The sequence below is a fragment of the Nerophis ophidion genome, linkage group LG05 (genome assembly GCF_033978795.1).
Source record: "Nerophis ophidion isolate RoL-2023_Sa linkage group LG05, RoL_Noph_v1.0, whole genome shotgun sequence".
In the NCBI taxonomy this organism is placed as follows: Eukaryota; Metazoa; Chordata; class Actinopteri; order Syngnathiformes; family Syngnathidae; genus Nerophis; species Nerophis ophidion.
This window is the reverse complement of record NC_084615.1, coordinates 80,628,934-80,651,033: the sequence shown is the minus strand read 5'-3', so window position 1 is coordinate 80,651,033 and position 22,100 is coordinate 80,628,934. Positions and strand designations below refer to the sequence as shown.

Sequence of the window (22,100 nt, the reverse complement as noted above, 5' to 3'; positions counted from 1 at the left end):
CAAACTGTATTTAGTGACAGTGGTTTTCTGCAGTGTTCCTGAGCCCATGTGGTTATATCCTTTAGAGATTGATGTCGGTTTTTGATACAGTGCCGTCTGAGGGATCGAAGGTCACGGTCATTCAATGTTGGTTTCCGGCCATGCCGCTTACGTGGAGTGATTTCTCCAGATTCTCTGAACCTTTTGATGATATTATGGAGCGTAGATGTTGAAATCCCTGAATTTCTTGCGATTGCACTTTGAGAAACGTTGTTCTTAAACTGTTTGACTATTTGCTCACGCAGTTGTGGACAAAGGGGTGTACCTCGCCCCATCCTTTCTTGTGAAAGACTGAGCAATTTTTGGGAAGCTTTTTTTATAGCCAATCATGGCACCCACCTGTTCCCAATTAGCCTGCACACCTGTGGGATGTTCCAAATAAGTGTTTGATGAGCATTCCTCAACTTAATCAGTATTTATTGCCACCTTTCCCAACTTCTTTGTCACGTGTTGCTCACATCAAATTCTAAAGGTAAAGATTATTTGCAAAAAAAAAAAGTTTTAGTTTGAACATGAAATATGTTGTCTTTGTAGCATATTCAACTGAATATGGCTTGAAAAGGATTTGCAAATCATTGTATTCTGTTTATATTTACATCTAACACAATTTCCCAACTCATATGGAAACGGGGTTTGTATATTTACACCTGGGGTTGAAACTGGATTAAAAAAGGAGGTTTTTATAAGAGTAAATGTTGTCTTTTGAGCTGGCTAATATATAAAAAAAAGTGAGGGCGTGTGCAACCCGAGGGTCCCTGGTTCAATCCCCACGTAGTACCAACCTCGTCACGTCCGTTGTGTCCTGACACTTCACCCTTGATCCTGATGGGTGCTGGTTAGCGGCTTGCATGGCAGCTCCCTCCATCAGTGTGTGAATGTGTGAATGTGTAAATGTGGAAGTAGTGTCAAAGCGCTTTGAGTACCTTGAAGGTGGAAAAGTGCTATACAAGTACAACCCATTTATCATTTATTTAAATGTTTCAAGTTGTGTGGTTGTTAAAAGGAGAAGTAGAACTTCCTGTTCCTCTCTGCCTACTTTATACCAAGAACAAATGGGCCAAATTTGGCACATCATTTGTGAAGAAGCTGAGCAGAAGATCAGAAATATGAAAGCGACGGCTGGACTATTGGTGTTGCTCCTCACAGTTTGTCACGGTCAGACTTTCCACGCTTGAATGGCAACAATGACTGCATGTGTATTTGTGTCTTTAGAGATATATTAGTCTGAATGACTATTGTAGATTTGCTATTTAATACTTTTCATTGTCTGTCCTTTTTTCTTCCAGCTGAAGAAAAGGCTTGTGATGGCAGAAAAGATGGTGTTCAGTGTTACGGAAAGCTGGGAGAGCCAATGTTACTCCGATTGATGGACAATGCCGATGCATTATTCATATATATATGGAAGAAGACCACAACTATACTGATGAAGGTAAATGGTCGTAAGGTGAATCTAACAGAAAGACGATTTAGCTTCACCCCAGAAGAAGGACTGATGAAGATAGAAAAGTTGGAGAGGAGAGATAGCGACAAATATACTCTCACCATTTATAACAACCAGGGGAGACTGATCAGCTCTCGGACTCTACAGTTGTTTGTTGAAGGTAAATATCTTAAGTCATATTTGATTTTGACATTTGTTTTGTTTTAATTGCAAGGATGCACAGTAGACAAAAACCTTTCCAGATGAAATACCCTATTTTGTGATGATTCTCAAACTATGGTACAATTACAACTTGTGGTCCACAAAAATGTTGTTTTTTTTAAATTTAGTAATACAAAACAATACATTAAATATGGATGAAATACATACAAATTAAGCCAACTAATTCAAATGTGATTTTGCTTTACTGGAATGTAATGTTGTGGCACCAGCTAATTACTACCATGATTGTTGGGAATGGAATGGAACACCTGGTCTTGTTTAAAACCAGTAGCCAACACTGCAAAATGTCAGTGTTCAAAAATAAGAAAAAAAAAATACAAAAATGAGGGGTATTTTATTTAAACTAAGCAAAATTATCTGCCAATAGAACAAGAAAATTCGGCTCGTCAAGACTTTCCAAAACAAGTAAAATTAGCTAACCTTAATGAACCCCAAAATACCTTCAGAATAAGTATATCCTCACTAATTACTCTGCTGTTTTATTTTCAGTGAAACAATGGAAAATACGTACTCGTATAGTAGTAAAGTCCATTTGACTGTAATCTGTTTTAATCATAATAAAAACTGAAATCTAAGTAAGATTAAATATCTCAAATAAGGGTGATATGTGCTTATTTTTTGTCTGAGATAATTATTTTCACTAAGCAGATTTTATGTTAGTGTTTTACTTGTTTTAAGGGTCCATCCATCCATCCATCTTCTTCCGCTTATCTGAGGTTGAGTCGCGGGGGCAGCAGCCTAAGCTGCTAAGGGTTTTGTTCCTAAATGATCTCAGTAAGATAATACAGCTTGTTGCTGATATTTTATGTCCTATATTGAGTAGAACATGTTTCAAAACTACAATATCAACTGTTGCAAAGCTGTGTCATCCACACTCACAAGTATAAAACTACTTTTTTAAAGTAATAATTTCTTATTTCAAGCATGAAACAAATATCACGATGCCGAGCACATATCATTATGTCAAGATAATGGCACTAACATTTACTTATTTAAGAATATTTTTCAACTGATTGAGGAAAAAGGTTTCATTTGTTTTTCTACCAAGAAAAGTGCACTTGTTATTAATGAGAATATACTTATTTTGAAGGTCTTTTTGGGTTCATTGAGGTTAGCTAATTTTACTTGTTTTGGAAATTCTTGACAAGCCAAATTTTCTTGTTCTATTGGCAGATAATTTTGCTAAGTTCAAATAAAATACCCCTCATTTTTGTATTTTATTTTTCTTAATTTTGAAAACTGACTTTTTGCAGTGTATCATGATTGTTGGGAAAGGCATGGAAAACCTTTTCTTGTTTAAAACCAGTTGCCAGTGTAATAATTCCTTGGAATCGCTTGCCTAAGTTTTCGAATATTTCCCTTAAAGAGTACTGATGTCACTACACAACGTGCATAGTCACTACACAACTTGCATAGTCACTACACAACGTGCATAGTCACTACACAACGTGCATAGTCACTACACAACTTGCATAGTCACTACACAACGTGCATAGTCACTACACAACGTGCATAGTCACTACACAACGCGCATAGTCACTACACAACGTGCATAGTCACTACACAACGCACATGGTCACTACACAACGCGCATAGTCACTACACAACGTGCATAGTCACTACACAACGTGCATAGTCACTACACAACGCGCATAGTCACTACACAACATGCATAGTCACTACACAACGCGCATAGTCACTACACAACGCGCATAGTCACTACACAACACACATAGTCACTACACAACGCGCATAGTCACTACACAACGCGCATAGTCACTACACAACGCGCATAGTCACTACACAACGTGCATAGTCACTACACAACGTGCATAGTCACTACACAACATGCATAGTCACTACACAACGTGCATAGTCACTACACAACGTGCATAGTAACTACACAACGCGCATAGTCACTACACAACGCGCATAGTCACTACACAACGTGTATAGTCACTACACAATGTGCATAGTCACTACACAACGTGCATAGTCACTACACAACGTTCATAGTCACTACACAACGTGCATAGTCACTACACAACATGCATAGTCACTACACAACGTGCATAGTCACTACACAACGTGCATAGTCACTACACAACATGCATAGTCACTACACAACGTGCATAGTCACTACACAAAGTGCATAGTCACTACACAACGTGCATAGTCACTACACAACGTGTATAGTCACTACACAACGTGCATAGTCACTACACAACATGCATAGTCACTACACAACGCGCATAGTCACTACACAACGCGCATAGTCACCACACAACATGCATAGTCACCACACAACATGCATAGTCACTACACAACGTGCATAGTCACTACACAACGTGCATAGTCACTACACAACATGCATAGTCACTACACAACGTGCATAGTCACTACACAACGTGCATAGTCACTACACAACGTGCATAGTCACTACACAACATGCATAGTCACTACACAACATGCATAGTCACTACACAACGTGCATAGTCACTACACAACGTGCATAGTCACCACACAACATGCATAGTCACTACACAACATGCATAGTCACTACACAACGTGCATAGTCACTACACAACGTGCATAGTCACTACACAACGTGCATAGTCACTACACAACGTGCATAGTCACTACACAACGTGCATAGTCACTACACAACATGCATAGTCACTACACAACATGCATAGTCACTACACAACGTGCATAGTCACTACACAACGCGCATAGTCACTACACAACGTGCATAGTCACTACACAACGTGCATAGTCACTACACAACATGCATAGTCACTACACAACGTGCATAGTCACTACACAACGTGCATAGTCACTACACAACATGCATAGTCACTACACAACGTGCATAGTCACTACACAACGTGCATAGTCACTACACAACGTGCATAGTCACTACACAACATGCATAGTCACTACACAACGTGCATAGTCACTACACAACGTGCATAGTCACTACACAACGTGCATAGTCACTACACAACGTGCATAGTCACTACACAACGTGCATAGTCACTACACAACGTGCATAGTCACTACACAACATGCATAGTCACTACACAACGTGCATAGTCACTACACAACGTGCATAGTCACTACACAACATGCATAGTCACTACACAACGTGCATAGTCACTACACAACGTGCATAGTCACTACACAACATGCATAGTCACTACACAACGTGCATAGTCACTACACAACGTGCATAGTCACTACACAACGTGCATAGTCACTACACAACATGCATAGTCACTACACAACGTGCATAGTCACTACACAACGTGCATAGTCACGACACAACGCGCGTACACTGCAAAAAGTCAGTGTTCAAAAAGAAGGGAAAAAAAATACAAAAATGAAGGGTATTTTATTTGAACTAAGCAAAATTATCTGCCAATGGAACAAGAAAATTTGGCTTGTCAAGAATTTCCAAAACAAGTTAAATTAGCTAAGCTCAATGAACCCAAAAATACCTTCAATTACTGTAAGTATAATCTCACTACTAACAAGTGCACTTTTCTTGGTAGAATGAAAGAGACCTTTTTTCTCAATATGTTGAAAATATTCTTAAATGAAGTAAATGCTAGTTTCATTATCTTGACATAATGATATGTGCTCGGCATTACATTTCTTGAAACCAGCAAACTTATATTAAAAACTAATTTATTGTTCTTAATGGAAAGACAACAAGGCAATCACTTGTTACTCTCGGGGTCTCTTAGCCGCTCAGGCAAATCATATGCTCTAAAAATGCATTTTTCCATCGACAACATGACATCATCGTGCCAAGTGTGTGCTCTTTCAGTCAATTAGTGGAATATATACAGCCTGGCCCCCAGCCAACTTTTTTTTTATTGCAATTCCGAAATATTTATCTGAATGTCCATGAACTATTTGTTTACAAGTGTTAGAAATGTTACATGTTAAATGTTTAAATATTAATTATCGTTTACTGTACTGTGCCAACTGTATTACTATATGAGTACATCTTTTCTATTGTTCATTGAAAATAAAACAGCAAAGTCCATTTGGCTGTCATCAGTTTTAATTATGAGACTCAATTTAGATTTTTTTTTCCCATGCTTGAAATAAGAAATTATTACTTTAAAAAAGTAGTTTAATACTTGTGAGTGTTGATGACACAGCTTTGCAACAGTTGATATTCTAGTTTCAAGCATGTTTTACTCAATATAGGTCATCAAATCTCAGCAACAAGCTGTAATATCTTACTGACATCATTTAGGACCAAAACACTTAAAACAAGTAAAACACTAACATGTTATATTCTTATTTTACTGTTATATTTTTAATCCCATTGTTGCTTTTTATTTCTTATTCTTATTGTAATATTTCTCTATTTTGTTTCCATTTAAACCACCATTATTTACTTTTTACTTTAATTTAAATTGATTTCAACTCTGTACACTGCTGCTGGAATTTTAATTTTCCTAAAGGAACTCTCCTGAAGGAATCAATAAAGTACTATCTATCTATCTATCTATCTATCTATCTATCTATCTATCTATCTATCTATCTATCTATCTATCTATCTATCCATCTATTATCTGATCAGACATAAAATAAGCAAATATCACCCTTATTTGAGATATTTAATCTTACTTAGATTTCAGTTTTTGCAGTATAGTCACAACACCACGAGCGTACACTGCAAAAACTGAAATCTAAGTAAGATTTACTGTTGAAAACAGCATTTATAAGATAGCTGGCAGATTGTTTATGCTCCATCTATGAAAATATTTGATTTATAATTAAGGATTACTACTTTGCTGAAATACATTTATCGTGGTCATGTTTGGAACCAATTAACAGCGATATACTTGCGTCTACTGTGGAATAATTTCCCTTGTGGATCATTAAAGTTTGTCCAAGTCAGACCTGGGCAAATGAAGGGCCGTGGGCCTTCATTTGCCCAGGTCTGAGGGTTCCCGGTTCGATCCCCACCATATACCGAGCTTGTCACGTCCGATGTGTCCTTGAGCAAGACACTTCACCCTTGCTCCTGATGGGTCCTGGTTAGGTTCATCAGTGTGTGAATGTGGAAATAGTGTCAAAGTACCTTGAAGGTAGAAAAGCGCTATACAAGTATAAGCCATTTACCATTTATCTCTGCTGACTGGTGAATTTCATTTTTGTTATATGTAACGTTGGAAATCAAACAGTTTTTTTGGGGGGCTTTGACACAAATAGGAATACGGCTTTGTTTTTCAATTAACATTCTTTGTATTTCTAGATATTCTTCAAATGAACCAATTAACCTCTGCTCCACATGCTTTTTGTTCTGTGTAAATGTTAACCCAGTATTTATAAGACGATAGAGTTTTTCAAACCTCACACCACAGGATAGTAAATCTGGCCTTGGTCTGGAGGGGACCATCAGACTTAAAACCGACTGGATAACTTTTTGTTAAAAGTTTTCCTTGTTTCTCGCAGCTCCTGTCATTTCCGTCCAGATTGCGTCCAAATGTCTACCGCAGGGAGAGCAGCAGGTGTCTTGCTCCGCCGAAGGAGGGGACAATCCTAAATACGAATGGACCCTGGACGGAAAACCACTGCCGCTCACTGAACTCCCTGGGCGGTTTCAAGCAAACATCACCCTGACGAAGCACCAGTCAGGACAGCTGAGATGCTCTGTGAGAAATAACGTCAGTCATGTCCGGGAAGAAACGAGGATATGGACTTGTGGTGAGAGAAATCTGAGTGATGCTAAATATGCTGACTACTCAGCAGGCACAAAACATTGAAACAACGTTGAGAACTTGTTGAATTGGGTCCTGACGTTGGGCAACTCAAACATAACGTTGAAGTAACATGCTTTTTGACTACGTTTAATCAATGTTGCTTTCTGACGATGATTTGACCATTGAATGTTGCTCATTTCCCAACCAAAATTCTACAACACAAACAAAACATTGAAACAAAATTCTTTTTGACAACGTTTAATCAATGTTGGCTTGTGACTTTGATTTGACCATTGAATTTTGGTCATTTCCCGACCAAAATTCTACAACATAAACACAATGTTGAAACAACATACTTTTTGACAAAGTTTGTTCGATGTCAGGTTGAAAGGTTGATTTGACCATTTAATTTTGGTCATTAAAACAACGTTCTTCTTGACAACATTTAATCAATGTTGGGTTGTGACTTTGATTTGACCATTCAATTAGGTCCTGACGTTGGGCAACTCAAACATAACGATGAAAAAACATGCTTTTTGACGACTTATAATCATTGTTGGTTTATGATGATGATTTGACCATTGAATTCTGGTCATTTCCCAACTAAAATTCTACAACAAAAATATGACGTTGAAACAACATGCTTCTTGACAACGTTTAATCAATGTTGGGTTGTGATTTTTTTAATTTGACCATTGAATTTTGGTAATTTCCCAACCAAAGTTCTACAACACAAATACAACGTTGAAACATTCTTTTTGACAAAGTTTCTTCAATGTTGAAAGGTTGATATGACCTTTGAATTCTGGTCATTTCCAAACCATAATTTTACAACAAAAATACAACGATGAAACAACATACTTTATGACGTTTATTCAATGTAAGGTTGATTAGACCATTGAATTTTGGTCATTTCCCAACCAACAACGTGGATCCAGTGTTGAACGTCAACGTTGTCTCAGTTAAAAAATATAACTATTTTGCAATGTTGTTTCAAAGTCAGTTTTAAAGAACAGGTATGTATAATGGACGTGATATCAATGTCTTGGGCCTGCTGGGTAATACACTAATGCTCATTCTGTTTGTGTCTAGTTTTCATCAACTGCACCTCAAACGGGACTCGCATATCTCAGTGGTTGCCTGAAACCAAAAGAAGTTTGTGCGATGAGCAAATCAAAGGAATCGGTGCCCCTCAAAGTAAGACCTTTCTGCCAATAATGGGCGGCGTCCTCTCAGCACTCTTCCTCCTCCTCGTGGTTGCCGTGGCGATTGTCTTGTCTCAGAAGAAACAACATACTTTTTGACCACATTTATTCAATGTAAGGTTGAATAGACCATTGAATTTGGGTCTTTTCCAAACCAAAATTCTACAATACAAATACAACTGTTAAGCAAAGTTCAAGGGTGGACCCCGGGATGCAGAGAATGAAAGCAAGGTATGCGACAACAAATACAAATATTTAATAAGTCCAAAATGGTAACAAAGGTTGATGGGGCAAAAGTGCACACCATGGGAAATTTAACAAAAGTAGTATCTTTCAGTGGGTGGCGGAGAAATGGCCAGGATGCACAAAGCGTGGCAAAAATAGTCCTCTTATAACAAGGTGGCTAGGAAACAAAACACAAGGAGGTCAAGATTAACAGGAATATGCGAAGGCAACATACCAGGGCAGCTGAATCATAGTAGCACATGTCAGAGCGGGGTTCAGGAACAATAACCAGCAGGGACCAACTGGCGGTGACGCGCTTAAATGCTACCGGGTAGTGATTGGCAGCAGGTGTGCCTCGTTGGGGACAAATAGACTGGGGAAAGAAACTGAAAAACCAATAGAGAAGGCAGGGAGAAGACAACAAGCACAACAATGTTGAAACAACATACTTTTTGACAAAGTTTCATCAATGTTGAAAGGTTGATTTTAATGTTTTTTTTTTTTCATGTTGTTTTTTTGTTTGTTTGTTTTCCATCCTTTTTTGTCAAACAAAACTATATTTTTTTATGGCAAACACACAAAATTTGCAAAATCTTCCATCAAAAATATTTTTCAAAGTGGAATATTTGATGTGGTTAATCGGGGTTGAGGTGGGGTGGGGGGGTTGGGGGTAGCGGGGGTGTGTATTGTAGCGTCCCGTAAGAGTTAGTGCTGCAAGGGGTTCTGGGTATCTGTTCTGTTGTGTTTATGTTGTGTTACGGTGCGGATGTTCTCCCGAAATGTGTTTGTCATTCTTGTTTGGTGTGGGTTCACAGTGTGGCGGATATTTTTAACAGTGTTAAAGTTGTTTGTATCACAACCCTCAGTGTAACCTGTATGGCTGTTGATCAAGTATGCCTTGATTGACAGTCTACTCTCAACTACCTCGCTCTCTCTCTTTGCCCCTCCCTCACGAATGTTGCTGAGTGCGTACACCTGCACTTTTGTTTAGTTTTTAACCCCACTTAACCCTGTATATACATTGAAAATACACGCAACCTTGACACAAAACACCGGGCATTTGAGGCATTTAAGAAACCCCGCCCGGAAACCCCGGACAGTCCCGAAAAAGAGGACAAGTTCCGGGGAAAAGTGGACGTATGGTCCGTTTATTAAACCTCCTGACAACCAGCTCAGTGGTCTTGTGGTTCGCGTAGGTTGGGAGTTCAAACTCCGGCCGAGTCATACCAGAGAGACACTTTGCCTCCCTGCTTGGCACTCAGCATCAAGGGTTGGAATTGGGGGTTGGATCACCAAATGATTCCCGAGCACGGCAATTTTTTCTCATTTTAGTAAACAATTGTTAAAGGGGCTCGCATGAAACAGATTGTATTTGGGGTTTGGATCGCACGTTTCTCTGGCAATTCCAAAACTGGTTTGTTAATGCTCCTTTTTTGTTTTCTAGATTCTGTGCCTGGTGCCAACTCTACTTTGTGTGACCAAATAACACTCAGCCTGCCTGCATGTAAGAATCCTTGTAACCTCAGATCATTATAATTCTTTCCACCAGGCTGTTTTGTGTTCTTTCAAACATCCATCCATCCATTTTCTACCACTTGTCCCTTTTGGGGTTTGCGTGGGGTCCCTGGAGCCTATCTCAGCTGCATTTAGGCGGTAGGCGGGGTACACCCTGGACAAGTCGCCACCTTGGAACAATTGGTGGTAATATTTAATGTACAGTAGGGAAAGGATTCCTGGGTGGAACTCGCGTGAGAGATAGGGGGATGGAAGATAATCATATTGCAATGCAGTTTGCAGAAAATTACGGAAATCGCCACTCCACATAGCAACTGACGCTGTGGTCAAAGTTGCAATTCCCACAATAAAACATTTTAAACTATTCAAAGCCCTACTGCCATCTGGTGGCTAATGCGGATAGTCCATCCCACAATTTGTCACGTTTCACGTGTCACGTAAACACTGACAATAGGGGCTATTTCAATCACCTTCATGCTGTATCATATACATATATGGTTCAGTAAGATGATGATGTGTATTTATGCACTAACTATTAACGTTGTGATTATTGTTTGTTTTCACTGCTGGCAAATGTTAAACATTTTTATTCTTTATACCATCCCAGTTTTACAAAGCCTGTTTCCATATGAGTTGGGAAAGTGTGTTAGATGTAAATATAAACAGAATACAATGATTTGCAAATCCTTTTCAAGCCATATTCAGTTGAATATGCTACAAAGACAACATATTTCATGTTCAAACTGATAAACTTTTTTTTTTTTCAAATAATCTGTTGTGATCCGGCTACCGGATCACACATCTCTAGCATGTTTATGTCCTTTTTGTATTGTCCTATGTTTTGATCATGTTTTGGACTCTACCGATCCCGTTTGTTAGCGCACTTCCTTGTTTTGTATTGTCACCATGGCAACCTAAGTATGCCTCCTGCACGGACTCATTACGCACACCTGTTTTGAATTATTTGTGTTGTATTTAAGACCACCTGCTTCCTTAGTTCCTCCTGGCTGTTTTGTTTGCTACTTGCAACACGCACGTTGGTTCTTATTTTTGTAATCACTATTGCTAAGTCTCGCCTTAGCTTTGCGTGCGCTCTGCACCTCTATTCCTGTACTCTGCTCTCGTTGCTAATTATTAGCATAGCTCTCCGTGCATTCGGCACGCCTTTTCTTTGCATTTTGTACCAGTATTATTTTTGTTTTTTGTATTAAATCTAATCTTACCTGCAACTCCTGCCTGTCCTGGTCCTCTTGCATCCCTGGGGTAGCAACACGCATCCATTATGCCTCGCCACCGTGTCAGAAAACAGCCAGCACAACGCCGCCTCGCAGTGGACCACCAAAAGTCTTCCCTTCGCCAAGCCGCGAAGACTTTTTCCCCGGACAGCAGCGCGCAGACAACAGCCCAGTACTCTTCCCTGAGGTTTGGAAGTTTTGTTTTTTCTCCATATTCCAACCACTCTTCCGACTGGGCTGTAAGGCCAGGGCATACCTCCGGCCCACCGGTCCATCACGGTGACGTCATTTCGTCAACGCCCCCTGGTGACTCAATACCACCCCCTGTCGATGATATTTTTTCTGAGGATTTTTATATTGTTGAGTCTTATTCTCAACCTGTTTCAAATATTGACTATGATTTTTTGGACTCTATAGACACAACTAAGTTCTATACAGATGTTATTTCTAGATGCAAACTAAGGCAACATGAGCTACCTACTTTTCTTCCTCCACCACCGGTGTTCAAGCCTAGTCCCAGTCCTGGTCCGACTTCTGGCCAACATTGTAGATCAACTCGTAGACTGAGTCGTAGTCCGAGTCCTAGCCCAAGTCCTTGCTCAAGTCATTCTCTTAATGGTAGTCCAAGTCCCGGTCCCAGTTACGTACCTTCGTGTAGTCTTGATCGTAGTCCGTGTCCTAATTCCCCTCGTGGTCTTAGTCCTCACAGTAACCCTAGTCCTTGCCCAAATTCTTGTCCGAGCCCCAGTGTCACTGTAAGTCCTAGTCTTTGTCCAAGTCCTTGCCCGAGCACCAGTATGATTGTAAGTCCCAGTCCTTGCCCTAGGTTGACCTCAAGTCCTAGTTCCTGCCCAAGCCCTGGTTCGACTGTAAGTCCTGGTCCTTGCCCAAGTCCTTATAAAAGCACTAGTTTGATTGTAAGTACTGGTCCTCACACAAGTCCTTGCCCAAGTCCTAGTGTTAGTCTAAATCCTCATAGTAGTCCTAGTCCTCCTCTCTGCCAGTCTCTTAGTGCTCCTCGGCTGACGCCGACACCTGCTCCTCGGCTGACACCTGCTCCTCGGCTGACACCTGCTCCTCGGCTGAAGCCGACACCTGCTCCTCGGCTGAAGCCGACACCTGCTCCTCGGCTGAAGCCGACACCTGCTCCTCGGCTGAAGCCGACACCTGCTCCTCGGCTGAAGCCGACACCTGCTCCTCGGCTGAAGCCGACACCTGCTCCCAGTCTGGTTCTCACACCAGCTCCCAGTCTGGTTCTCACACCAGCTCCCAGTCTGGTTCTCACACCAGCTCCCAGTCTGGTTCTCACACCAGCTCCCAGTCTGGTTCTCACACCAGCTCCCAGTCTGGTTCTCACACCAGCTCCCAGTCTGGTTCTCACACCAGCTCCCAGTCTGGTTCTCACACCAGCTCCCAGTCTGGTTCTCACACCAGCTCCCAGTCTGGTTCTCACACCAGCTCCCAGTCTGGTTCTCACACCAGCTCCCAGTCTGGTTCTCACACCAGCTCCCAGTCTGGTTCTCACACCAGCTCCCAGTCTGGTTCTCACACCAGCTCCCAGTCTGGTTCTCACACCAGCACAAACTCCAAGGCTGGAGCCCACTCCGGTACCAGCACCACGACAGGTACCGGTGCCAGCTCCGTGCCGCCAAGCACCGGTGCCAGCTCCGTGCCGCCAAGCACCGCCGACGACGGGGCTGGAGCCCACACCAGCGCCGACGACGGGGCTGGAGCCCACACCAGCGCCGACGACGGGGCTGGAGCCCACACCAGCGCCGACGACGGGGCTGGAGCCCACACCAGCGCCGACGACGGGGCTGGAGCCCACACCAGCGTCGACGACGGGGCTGGAGCCCACACCAGCACCACCGACGACTCCTGCGGCTCCCAGGCCGCCTCCGACGACTCCTGCGGCTCCCAGGCCGCCTCCGACGACTCCTGCGGCTCCCAGGCCGCCTCCGACGACTCCTGCGGCTCCCAGGCCGCCTCCGACGACTCCTGCGGCTCCCAGGCCGCCTCCGACGACTCCTGCGGCTCCCAGGCCGCCTCCGACGACTCCTGCGGCTGCAGCACCCGCATCATCCTCGCCAGCTGCACTCGGGCCTGCTTTGGCTGCAGTCCCCGCACCCTCGTCTGCTGCTCCCAAGCCTGCTGGGATTTCGGTGCTGAGGCGTCGTCCACCACGTCGACCACGGGCGTGGCCTCTGCGAGGTCATCCTCCTCGCCAGATACTCCCTCCTCCATGTCGGCCACGGATGTGGCCGTGCCCGGGTCGTCCGCCTCGCCGGGCACCTCATCCTGCGAGGCGGCCACTAATGTGGCCTTTTCGAGGTCGCCCGCCAAAACTTTTTCGGCAGCAGCGTTCCACCCGCCGCCGCCACATGATGTGTCCTCGGTGGATTCGGGGACATGCGATCTGGCGACCCTCCACCGTGGACTCCTTCCGCCCTCCCTTCGTTTGTGAACTTTCTGGTTTTGGGAGGGGGTTCTCTTTATTGCAGTTTTTTGGGGGCATCTGGGATCTGCCCCTTAAGGGGGGGGTAATGTTGTGATCCGGCTACCGGATCACACATCTCTAGCATGTTTATGTCCTTTTTGTATTGTCCTATGTTTTGATCATGTTTTGGACTCTACCGATCCCGTTTGTTAGCGCACTTCCTTGTTTTGTATTGTCACCATGGCAACCTAAGTATGCCTCCTGCACGGACTCATTACGCACACCTGTTTTGAATTATTTGTGTTGTATTTAAGACCACCTGCTTCCTTAGTTCCTCCTGGCTGTTTTGTTTGCTACTTGCAACACGCACGTTGGTTCTTATTTTTGTAATCACTATTGCTAAGTCTCGCCTTAGCTTTGCGTGCGCTCTGCACCTCTATTCCTGTACTCTGCTCTCGTTGCTAATTATTAGCATAGCTCTCCGTGCATTCGGCACGCCTTTTCTTTGCATTTTGTACCAGTATTATTTTTGTTTTTTGTATTAAATCTAATCTTACCTGCAACTCCTGCCTGTCCTGGTCCTCTTGCATCCCTGGGGTAGCAACACGCATCCATTATGCCTCGCCACCGTGTCATAATCATTAATTTTAGAATTTGATGCCAGCAACACGTGACAAAGAAGTTGGGAAAGGTGGCAATAAATACTGATATAGTTGAGGAATGCTCATCAAACACTTATTTGGAACATCCCACAGGTGTGCAGGCTAATTGGGAACAGGTGGGTGCCATGATTGGAGATAAAAGCAGCTTCCATGAAATGCTAAGTAATTCACAAACAAGGATGGGGTGAGGGTCACCACTTTGTCCACAACTGCGTGAGCAAATAGTCAAACAGTTTAAGAACAACCTTTCTCAAAGTGCAATTGCAAGAATTTTAGGGATTTCAACATCTACGCTCCATAATATCATCAAAAGGTTCAGAGAATCTGGAGAAATCACTCCACGGAAGCAACATGGCCGGAAACCAACATTGAACGACCGTGACCTTCGATCCCTCAGACGGCACTGTATCAAAAACCGACATCAATCTCTAAAGGATATCACCACATGGGCTCAGGAACACTTCAGAAAACCACTGTCACTAAATACAGTTTGTTGCTACATCTGTAAGTGCGAGTTTGATTGATTAATTGATTAAAGCTCTACTATGCAAAGCGAAAGCCATTTATCAACAACATCCAGAAACGCCGCCGGCTTCTCTGGGCCCGAGATCATCTAAGATGGACTGATGCAAAGTGGAAAAGTGTTCTGTGGTCTGACGAGTCCACATTTCAAATTGTTTTTGGAAATATTCGACATTGTGTCATCCGGACCAAAGGGGAAGCGAACCATCCAGACTGTTATCGACACAAAGTTCAAAAGCCAGCATGTGTGATGGTATGGGGGTGCATTAGTGCCCAAGGCATGGGTAACTTACACATCTGTGAAGGCACCATTAATGCTGAAAGGTGCATACAGGTTTTGGAACAACATATGCTGCCATCTAAGCGCCGTCCTTTTCATGGACGCCCCTGCTTATTTCATGTGCCAAGCCACATTCAGCACGTGTTACAACAGCGTGGCTTCGTAAAAAAAGAGTGCGGGTACTTTCCTGGCCCGCCTGCAGTCCAGACCTGTCTCCCATGGAAAATGTGTGGCGCATTATGAAGCGTAAAATACGACAGCGGAGACCCCGGACTGTTGAAGGACTGAAGCTCTACATAAAACAAGAATGGGAAAGAATTCCACTTTCAAAGCTTCAACAATTAGTTTCCTCAGTTCCCAAACGTTTATTGAGTGTTGTTAAAAGAAAAGGTGATGTAACACAGTGGTGAACATGCCCTTTCCCAACTACTTTGGCACGTGTTGTAGCCATGAAATTCTAAGTTAATTATTATTTGCAAAAAAAAAACAAAGTTTATGAGTTTGAACATGAAATATATTGTCTTTGTAGTGCATTCAATTGAATATGGGTTGAAAAGGATTTGCAAATCATTGTATTCTGTTTTTATTTACCTCTAACACAATTTCCCAACTCAGAAGGAAACGGGTTTGTAGATGAATATTAAATAATAAATAAATAGAGTATTTGTCTCTTTTGGCGTTTAAAACCAACCCCACATTTAAAAATATGTTGATGAATACACTTTTGGAGACCATCCATCCATTCATGCATTTTCTACCGCTTATTCCCTTTGGGGTCGTGGGGGCGCTGGTGCCTATCTCAGCTACAATTGGGCGAAAGTTGGGGTACACCCTGGACAAGTCGCCACCTCATCGCAGCTTTTGGAGACAAAACATTGAAATTGGAGGGCACGTATGTTCCGTGCTATCGCCATCTTCTGTCTTAGCGTACCAAATACAAAGCATCCTTTTGTCATTTTCTGTAACATATGTATTGATGGGCAACACTAAATTGGCCCGAGTGTGTGAATGTTGTCTTTAAGCGGTATAAAATGGATGGATGTATTTCTCCATTTCAATACTACTGTGATTTCTTTTGAATCCAAACAGGTTACTGGCTGATAATACAGAACGGCATCTTGGCACCAACAGTCCTGGTGATTATCTTGGTAATGATCTTTTTCACTTTGAAGAAAAAGCCAGGCAAGAGACACAGAGGTACAATTTCTCATTCTTTTTCTCATGGATCAAACATGATTGATTTATTTGAAGTGCTTTTGGGGAGAGGATTTAATAGAAGTCGTATCCACAAGTGATAAAAAACACTACAACCACTTTATCTTTTAATGTAAATGTATTTTTACAATGAATGTGCAGGCATAAAGTATTTTATATATTTCCGTTTCACCTTTTCCGCAGCTAAGGAAGACCAGGAATTGATGTATGCTAATGTTTCAAGGGAAACAAATGCATCTCAAGAAAGGGGAAGAGGACCACCAAGATAGCTTTTCAGAGCCTCCAGAAGGAATGTGGACTCTATGGAAATTTAGATGTTAAATTAATAGTCAGCGATGTTTATTTACCCTTTAGTTCAACCTCAACAAGAGTAAAAATATATGTATATTTTTTCTGCAGCTGATTATACATGTCAATGAACAATATCTGAGCTTTAGATTGTATTAGTTTTTTTTTAACTTGGAGAAATTCAAAAGTGCATCATAGGGTTAATGTTGACTTCTATACTGTAAAATGTTTTAAGTGTTTTTTTATTTGGGGAAATTTAAAATTGCATCATGGGTTTTTTGTTAACTTTTTTTATTTATTTATTTAACTTTGGGGAATTTACAATGGCATCACAAGGTTAATTCTGACTTCTTCTCTGTAAAATGTTTTAATTTTATATTTAACTTTGGGAAATTTAAAAGTGCATCATAGGTTAAATTTGACTTTTATACTGTAAAATGTGTTGTTTTTATTTAACTTTGGGAAATGTAAAAGTGCATCATGGGGTAAATTTTGACTTCTATACTGCAAAAAAATATACATATTTCTTTTTATTTAACTTTGGAAAATTTAAAAGAGCATCATAGGGTTAAATTTGACTTCTATTCTGTCAAATGTTTTATTTGTTTTTATTTAACTTTGGGAAATGTATTAATGCATCATAGGGTTAATTTGGGCTTGTATAGTGTCAAAAAGTTTGTTTTTATTTAACTTTGGGGCATTTAAAAGTGCATTACAGCTTAAATTTGACTTTTATGCTGTAAAATGTGTTGTTTTTATTTAACTTTGGGAAATTTAAAAATGCATCAGAGGGTAAATTTTGACTTGTATACTGCAAAAAAATAATTATTAGTTTTTATTTAACTTTGGGACATTTAAAAGTGCATCATAGGGTTAATTTGGGTTTGTATACTTTAAAAAAAATATTTGTTTTTATTTAAGTTTGGGAAATTTAAAAGTGCATCATAGGGTTAATTTTTACTTGTAAACTGCAAAAAATTGTATTTGTTTTTATTTAACTTTGGGAAATTTTAAAAGTGCATCACTGGGGTAATGTTGACTTATATACTGTATAATGTTTTACTTGTTTTTATTTAACTTGGGGAAATTTTAAAGTGCATCATTAGGTTAATGTTGACTTATATACTGTATAATGTTTTACTTGTTTTTATTTAACTTGGGGAAATTTTAAAGTGCATCATTAGGTTAATGTTGACTTATATACTGTATAATGTTTTACTTGTTTTTATTTAACTTGGGGAAATTTTAAAGTGCATCATAGGGTTACTTTTGACTTGTGTACTGTAAAATGTTTTATTTGTTTTTATTTAAGTTTGGGAAATGTAAAAGTGCATCGTAGGGTTAATTGTGGGCTTGTATACTGTCAAAAAGTTTGTTTTTATTGAACTTTGGGGCATTTAAAAGTGCATTATAGGTTAAATTTGACTTTTTTACTGTAAAATGTGTTGTTTTTATTTAACTTTGGGAAATTTAAAAATGCATCAGAGGGTAAATGTTGACTTGTATACTGCAAATAAACAATTATTTGTTTTTATTTAACTTTGGGACATTTAAAATTACATCATAGGGTTAATTTGGGATTTTATACTTTAAAAAATATATTTGTTTTTATTTAACTTTGGGAAATTTATAAGTGCATCATAGGGTTAATTTTGACTTGTAAACTGCAAAAAAAAATTATTTGTTTTTATTTAACTTTGGGAAACTTAAAAGTGCATCATTGGGTTAATGTTGATTTATATACTGTAAAATGTTTTATTTGTTTTTATTTAACTTGGGGAAATTTTAAAGTGCATCATAGGGTAACTTTTGACTTGTGTACTGTAAAATGTTTTATTTGTTTTTATTTAACTGTGGGAAATTTTAAAGTGCACCATAGGGTTACTTTTGACTTGTATACTGTAAAATGTTTTACTTGTTTTTATTTAACTTGGGGAAATTTTAAAGTGCATCATAGGGTAACTTTTGACTTGTGTACTGTAAAATGTTTTATTTGTTTTTATTTAAGTTTGGGAAATGTAAAAGTGGATCATAGGGTTAATTTGGGCTTGTATACTTTGAAAAAAATATTTGTTTTTATTTAACTTTCAAAAATTTAAAAATGCATCATAGGGTTAATTTTGACTTGTATACATCAACAAATGTTTATTTGCTTTTATTTAACTTTGAGAAACTTAAAAGTGCATTATTGGATTAATGTTGACTTATATACTGTAAAATATTTTATTTGTTTTTATTTAACTTTGGGAAATGTTTAAGTGCATCATAGGGTTCATTTTGACTTGTAGTCTGTAAAAATTATTTTGTTTTTATTTAACTTTGGGAAACTTATAAGTGCATCATAGGGTTAATTTTGACTTTTATTCTGTAAAAAGTGTTGTTTTTATTTGACGTTGTTAAACGTCAAATAAAATTAAAACGTGTATCATAGGGTTAATTTTGACTTCTGTACTGTAAAAATCTCCACCAAAGTATAATGTAAATGAAATGAAAAAAAATACACTTACATATTATTTAAAGTTTTATTATGCTTAATTAACATTTGGGGTATGTGGACAAAGACAGTATGGGTTAAAAAAAGGGAGAAAGGAGAAAGCTAGAGAGGACCACTGTCATGATCCATGCTCATTTGTGTCCGGAGTTGCACCTGTGTTTTGCCCTGACCCTGGTTTCCTCCAATCAGCTCTCTCCTTCATCTTGTGTCCAGTCCAGGTGTATTGAGTCGTCTAATTAGTCTGTGTATGGAGTTCTCAGTCTGCTGTCTACTTTTTGTCCGGTCGTCAAATGACCTTTATGGTGAGTCCTGCTCTCAGCGAGTCGTTACCTGCATGCATCAAAATAACAACAAAATAATAATAAATACACAAATAATACAGTATTTCTGTAATAATAACAACATATTAATTGTTGTCATAATAAATGTAAATATATGGACAGACAAGTTAAACAGGAGATCAATCGCTGGTTTCGCTTTGTGGACAGTTTAATTACCGTAGGGCCTTTTCAAGGAGACAACTGTGACTATTAGACTTTTTCCACTAAGAGAAAGAGTGAAATACGACAAATTGTAGAAGATTGGTGATAGACCTTTGGAGATTTTAACATTGCTGACTTCGCCATAGGCTTCACGGTGGCAGAGGGGTTAGTGCGTCTGCCTCACAATACGAAGGTCCTGCAGTCCTGGGTTCAAATCCAGGCTCGGGATCTTTCTGTGTGGAGTTTGCATGTTCTCCCCGTGAATGCGTGGGTTCCCTCCGGGTACTCCGGCTTCCTCCCACTTCCAAAGACATGCACCTGGGGATAGGTTGATTGGCAACACTAAATTAGCCCTGGTGTGTGAATGTTGTCTATCTGTGTTGGCCCTGTGATGAGGTGGCGACTTGTCCAGGGTGTACCCCGCCTTCCGCCCGATTGTAGCTGAGATAGGCGCCAGTGCCCCCCCGCGACCCCGAAAGGGAATAAGCGGTAGAAAATGGATGGATGGATGGACTTCGCCATAAAGGGATGTACTCCTGACAACTTAATGGGGACCTATGATGATTCTAATATACATTTAAAACAATTCTTTGTGGCCTACATAATACAAATTTAATATGTTTTGGTGTAAATATTGCATACATTTCCCTCCATAGTCTAGTTTTTAACCTATTTTCTGCGTATGTCTGCCAAAGGTTGGTGTGTGGAGGCGTTCCCAGATTGCAAATGAAACCATGCCCCATTCTTACAAAAAGATTAAAATGTACTCTATCAAATATTTTGCTGGAAGACAAATGTCACCGTTAAACAGTATAAAGATTTAAAGGATCACATTAGGTACACCTGCCCACTGTGGGATTGATACAGAACAGTCTTTTAAAAGGCTGCTTTTTGTCACGGCGCGGGCTCGATCTCTCTTTTTCCCGGCAGCTGGGTCTACCAGCACCTTCGCTGGCAGCGCGCCGACACACGCCCCTGCTCGCGCTGGCCGCGTCACGCCCACACGCAGGCAAGGCTGTGGGCGATCGGCAATCTGCACACCTGGGACTGATGAGGGCGAGCTGTATAAAGGACCAGTGGACCCAAGGATCCTGGCGGGAACTTAGTTCTCATTTGTGTGCCGTAGGCCGAGAAGCTATATGCGCTCCTTGTCTGATGTCCTTCTTGTCCTCCCACAGTGTTTTCCCGAGTTTAACTGTTTGATCTTCTGAACTTCCCCTCTGGATTCTTAATGCCTTCTTGGATCCTCGATCCCCTTGCATGGACACGGACTCTGACGCCTCACTCTCGCCCTGGATTGCCTGCCCCGCGGATTGTCTTCCTGTTTTGTCCCTCCTCTCAACACCAGGTAACACACACTTCATCTAATCCTACACATAGCCTCACACATACATTTCTTTAGTTTAGTTATTAGGTAGTATTGTTTATACACAAACCCCGTTTCCACATGAGTTGGGAAATGGTGTTAGATGTAAATATAAACAGAATACAATGATTTGCAAATCCTTTTCAAGCCATATTCAGTTGAATATGCTACAAAGACAACATATTTCATGTTCAAACTCAAATATATATTTTTTTGCAAATAATCATTAACTTTAGAATTATATGTCAGCAACATGTGACAAAGAAGTTGGGAAAGGTGGCAATAAATACTGATATAGTTGAGGAATGTTCATCAAACACTTATTTGGAACATCCCACAGGTGTGCAGGCTAATTGGGAACAGGTGGGTGCCATGATTGGGTTAGGGTTAACCCATGATAAAAACAGCTTCCCAAAAAATGTTCAGTCTTTCACAAGAAAGGATGGGGCGAGGTACACCCCTTTGTCCACAACTGTGTGAGCAAATAGTCAAACAGTTTACAAACAACGTTCCTTAAACTGCAATTGCAAGAAATTTAGGGATTTCAACATCTACGCTCCATAATATCATCAAAAGGTTGAGAATCTGGAGAAATCACTCCACGTAAGCGGCATGGCCGGAAACCAACATTGAATGACCGTGACCTTCGATCCCTCAGACGGCACTGTATCCAAAACCGACATCGATCTCTAAAGGATATCACCACATGGGCTCAGGGACACTTTAGAAAACCACTGTCACTAAAT

The 22,100-nt window shown here is 40.5% G+C and overlaps 2 protein-coding genes and 1 long non-coding RNA gene across 3 annotated transcripts in view; 2 read left to right on the top strand and 1 right to left on the bottom strand.

The window, feature by feature from the left end:
* Nucleotides 1-1,080: 1,080 nt before the first annotated feature.
* Nucleotides 1,081-18,546, top strand: LOC133553669 (uncharacterized). Its single transcript, XM_061902141.1, has 7 exons — nt 1,081-1,194; nt 1,326-1,640; nt 7,181-7,432; nt 8,521-8,625; nt 10,303-10,362; nt 16,599-16,706; nt 16,908-18,546. The coding sequence occupies exons 1-7, from the start codon at nt 1,092-1,094 to the stop codon at nt 16,991-16,993; spliced, it is 1,029 nt and encodes a 342-aa protein (XP_061758125.1). The 5' UTR covers nt 1,081-1,091; the 3' UTR covers nt 16,994-18,546.
* On the bottom strand, nt 7,671-12,997 carry LOC133553670 (uncharacterized). Its single transcript, XR_009806969.1, has 2 exons — nt 11,597-12,997; nt 7,671-9,036 (listed from the first exon to the last, which is right to left on the bottom strand). It is a non-coding gene; the product is annotated as an uncharacterized LOC133553670 (long non-coding RNA).
* Nucleotides 18,547-19,651: 1,105 nt separating the features above from the next.
* The window catches only part of LOC133553668 (membrane-spanning 4-domains subfamily A member 15-like), a 41,348-nt gene continuing 38,899 nt past the window's right edge, over nt 19,652-22,100 (top strand). The window contains exons 1-2 of the mRNA XM_061902138.1: nt 19,652-19,808; nt 21,167-21,336. The gene's annotated coding sequence lies outside the window, so the exon portion shown is untranslated. The remainder of the gene's footprint in view (nt 19,809-21,166; nt 21,337-22,100) is intronic.

Excerpts from the sequence above, each read along its gene's own strand:
- LOC133553669 (XM_061902141.1), top strand. The coding sequence starts at position 1,092 with ATGGGCCAAATTTGGCACATCATTTGTGAAGAAGCTGAGCAGAAGATC. Across the intron at positions 1,195-1,325 it reads GCTCCTCACAGTTTGTCACG|CTGAAGAAAAGGCTTGTGAT; the intron begins GTCAGACTTTCC and ends TTTTTCTTCCAG. Across the intron at positions 7,433-8,520 it reads AACGAGGATATGGACTTGTG|TTTTCATCAACTGCACCTCA; the intron begins GTGAGAGAAATC and ends GTTTGTGTCTAG.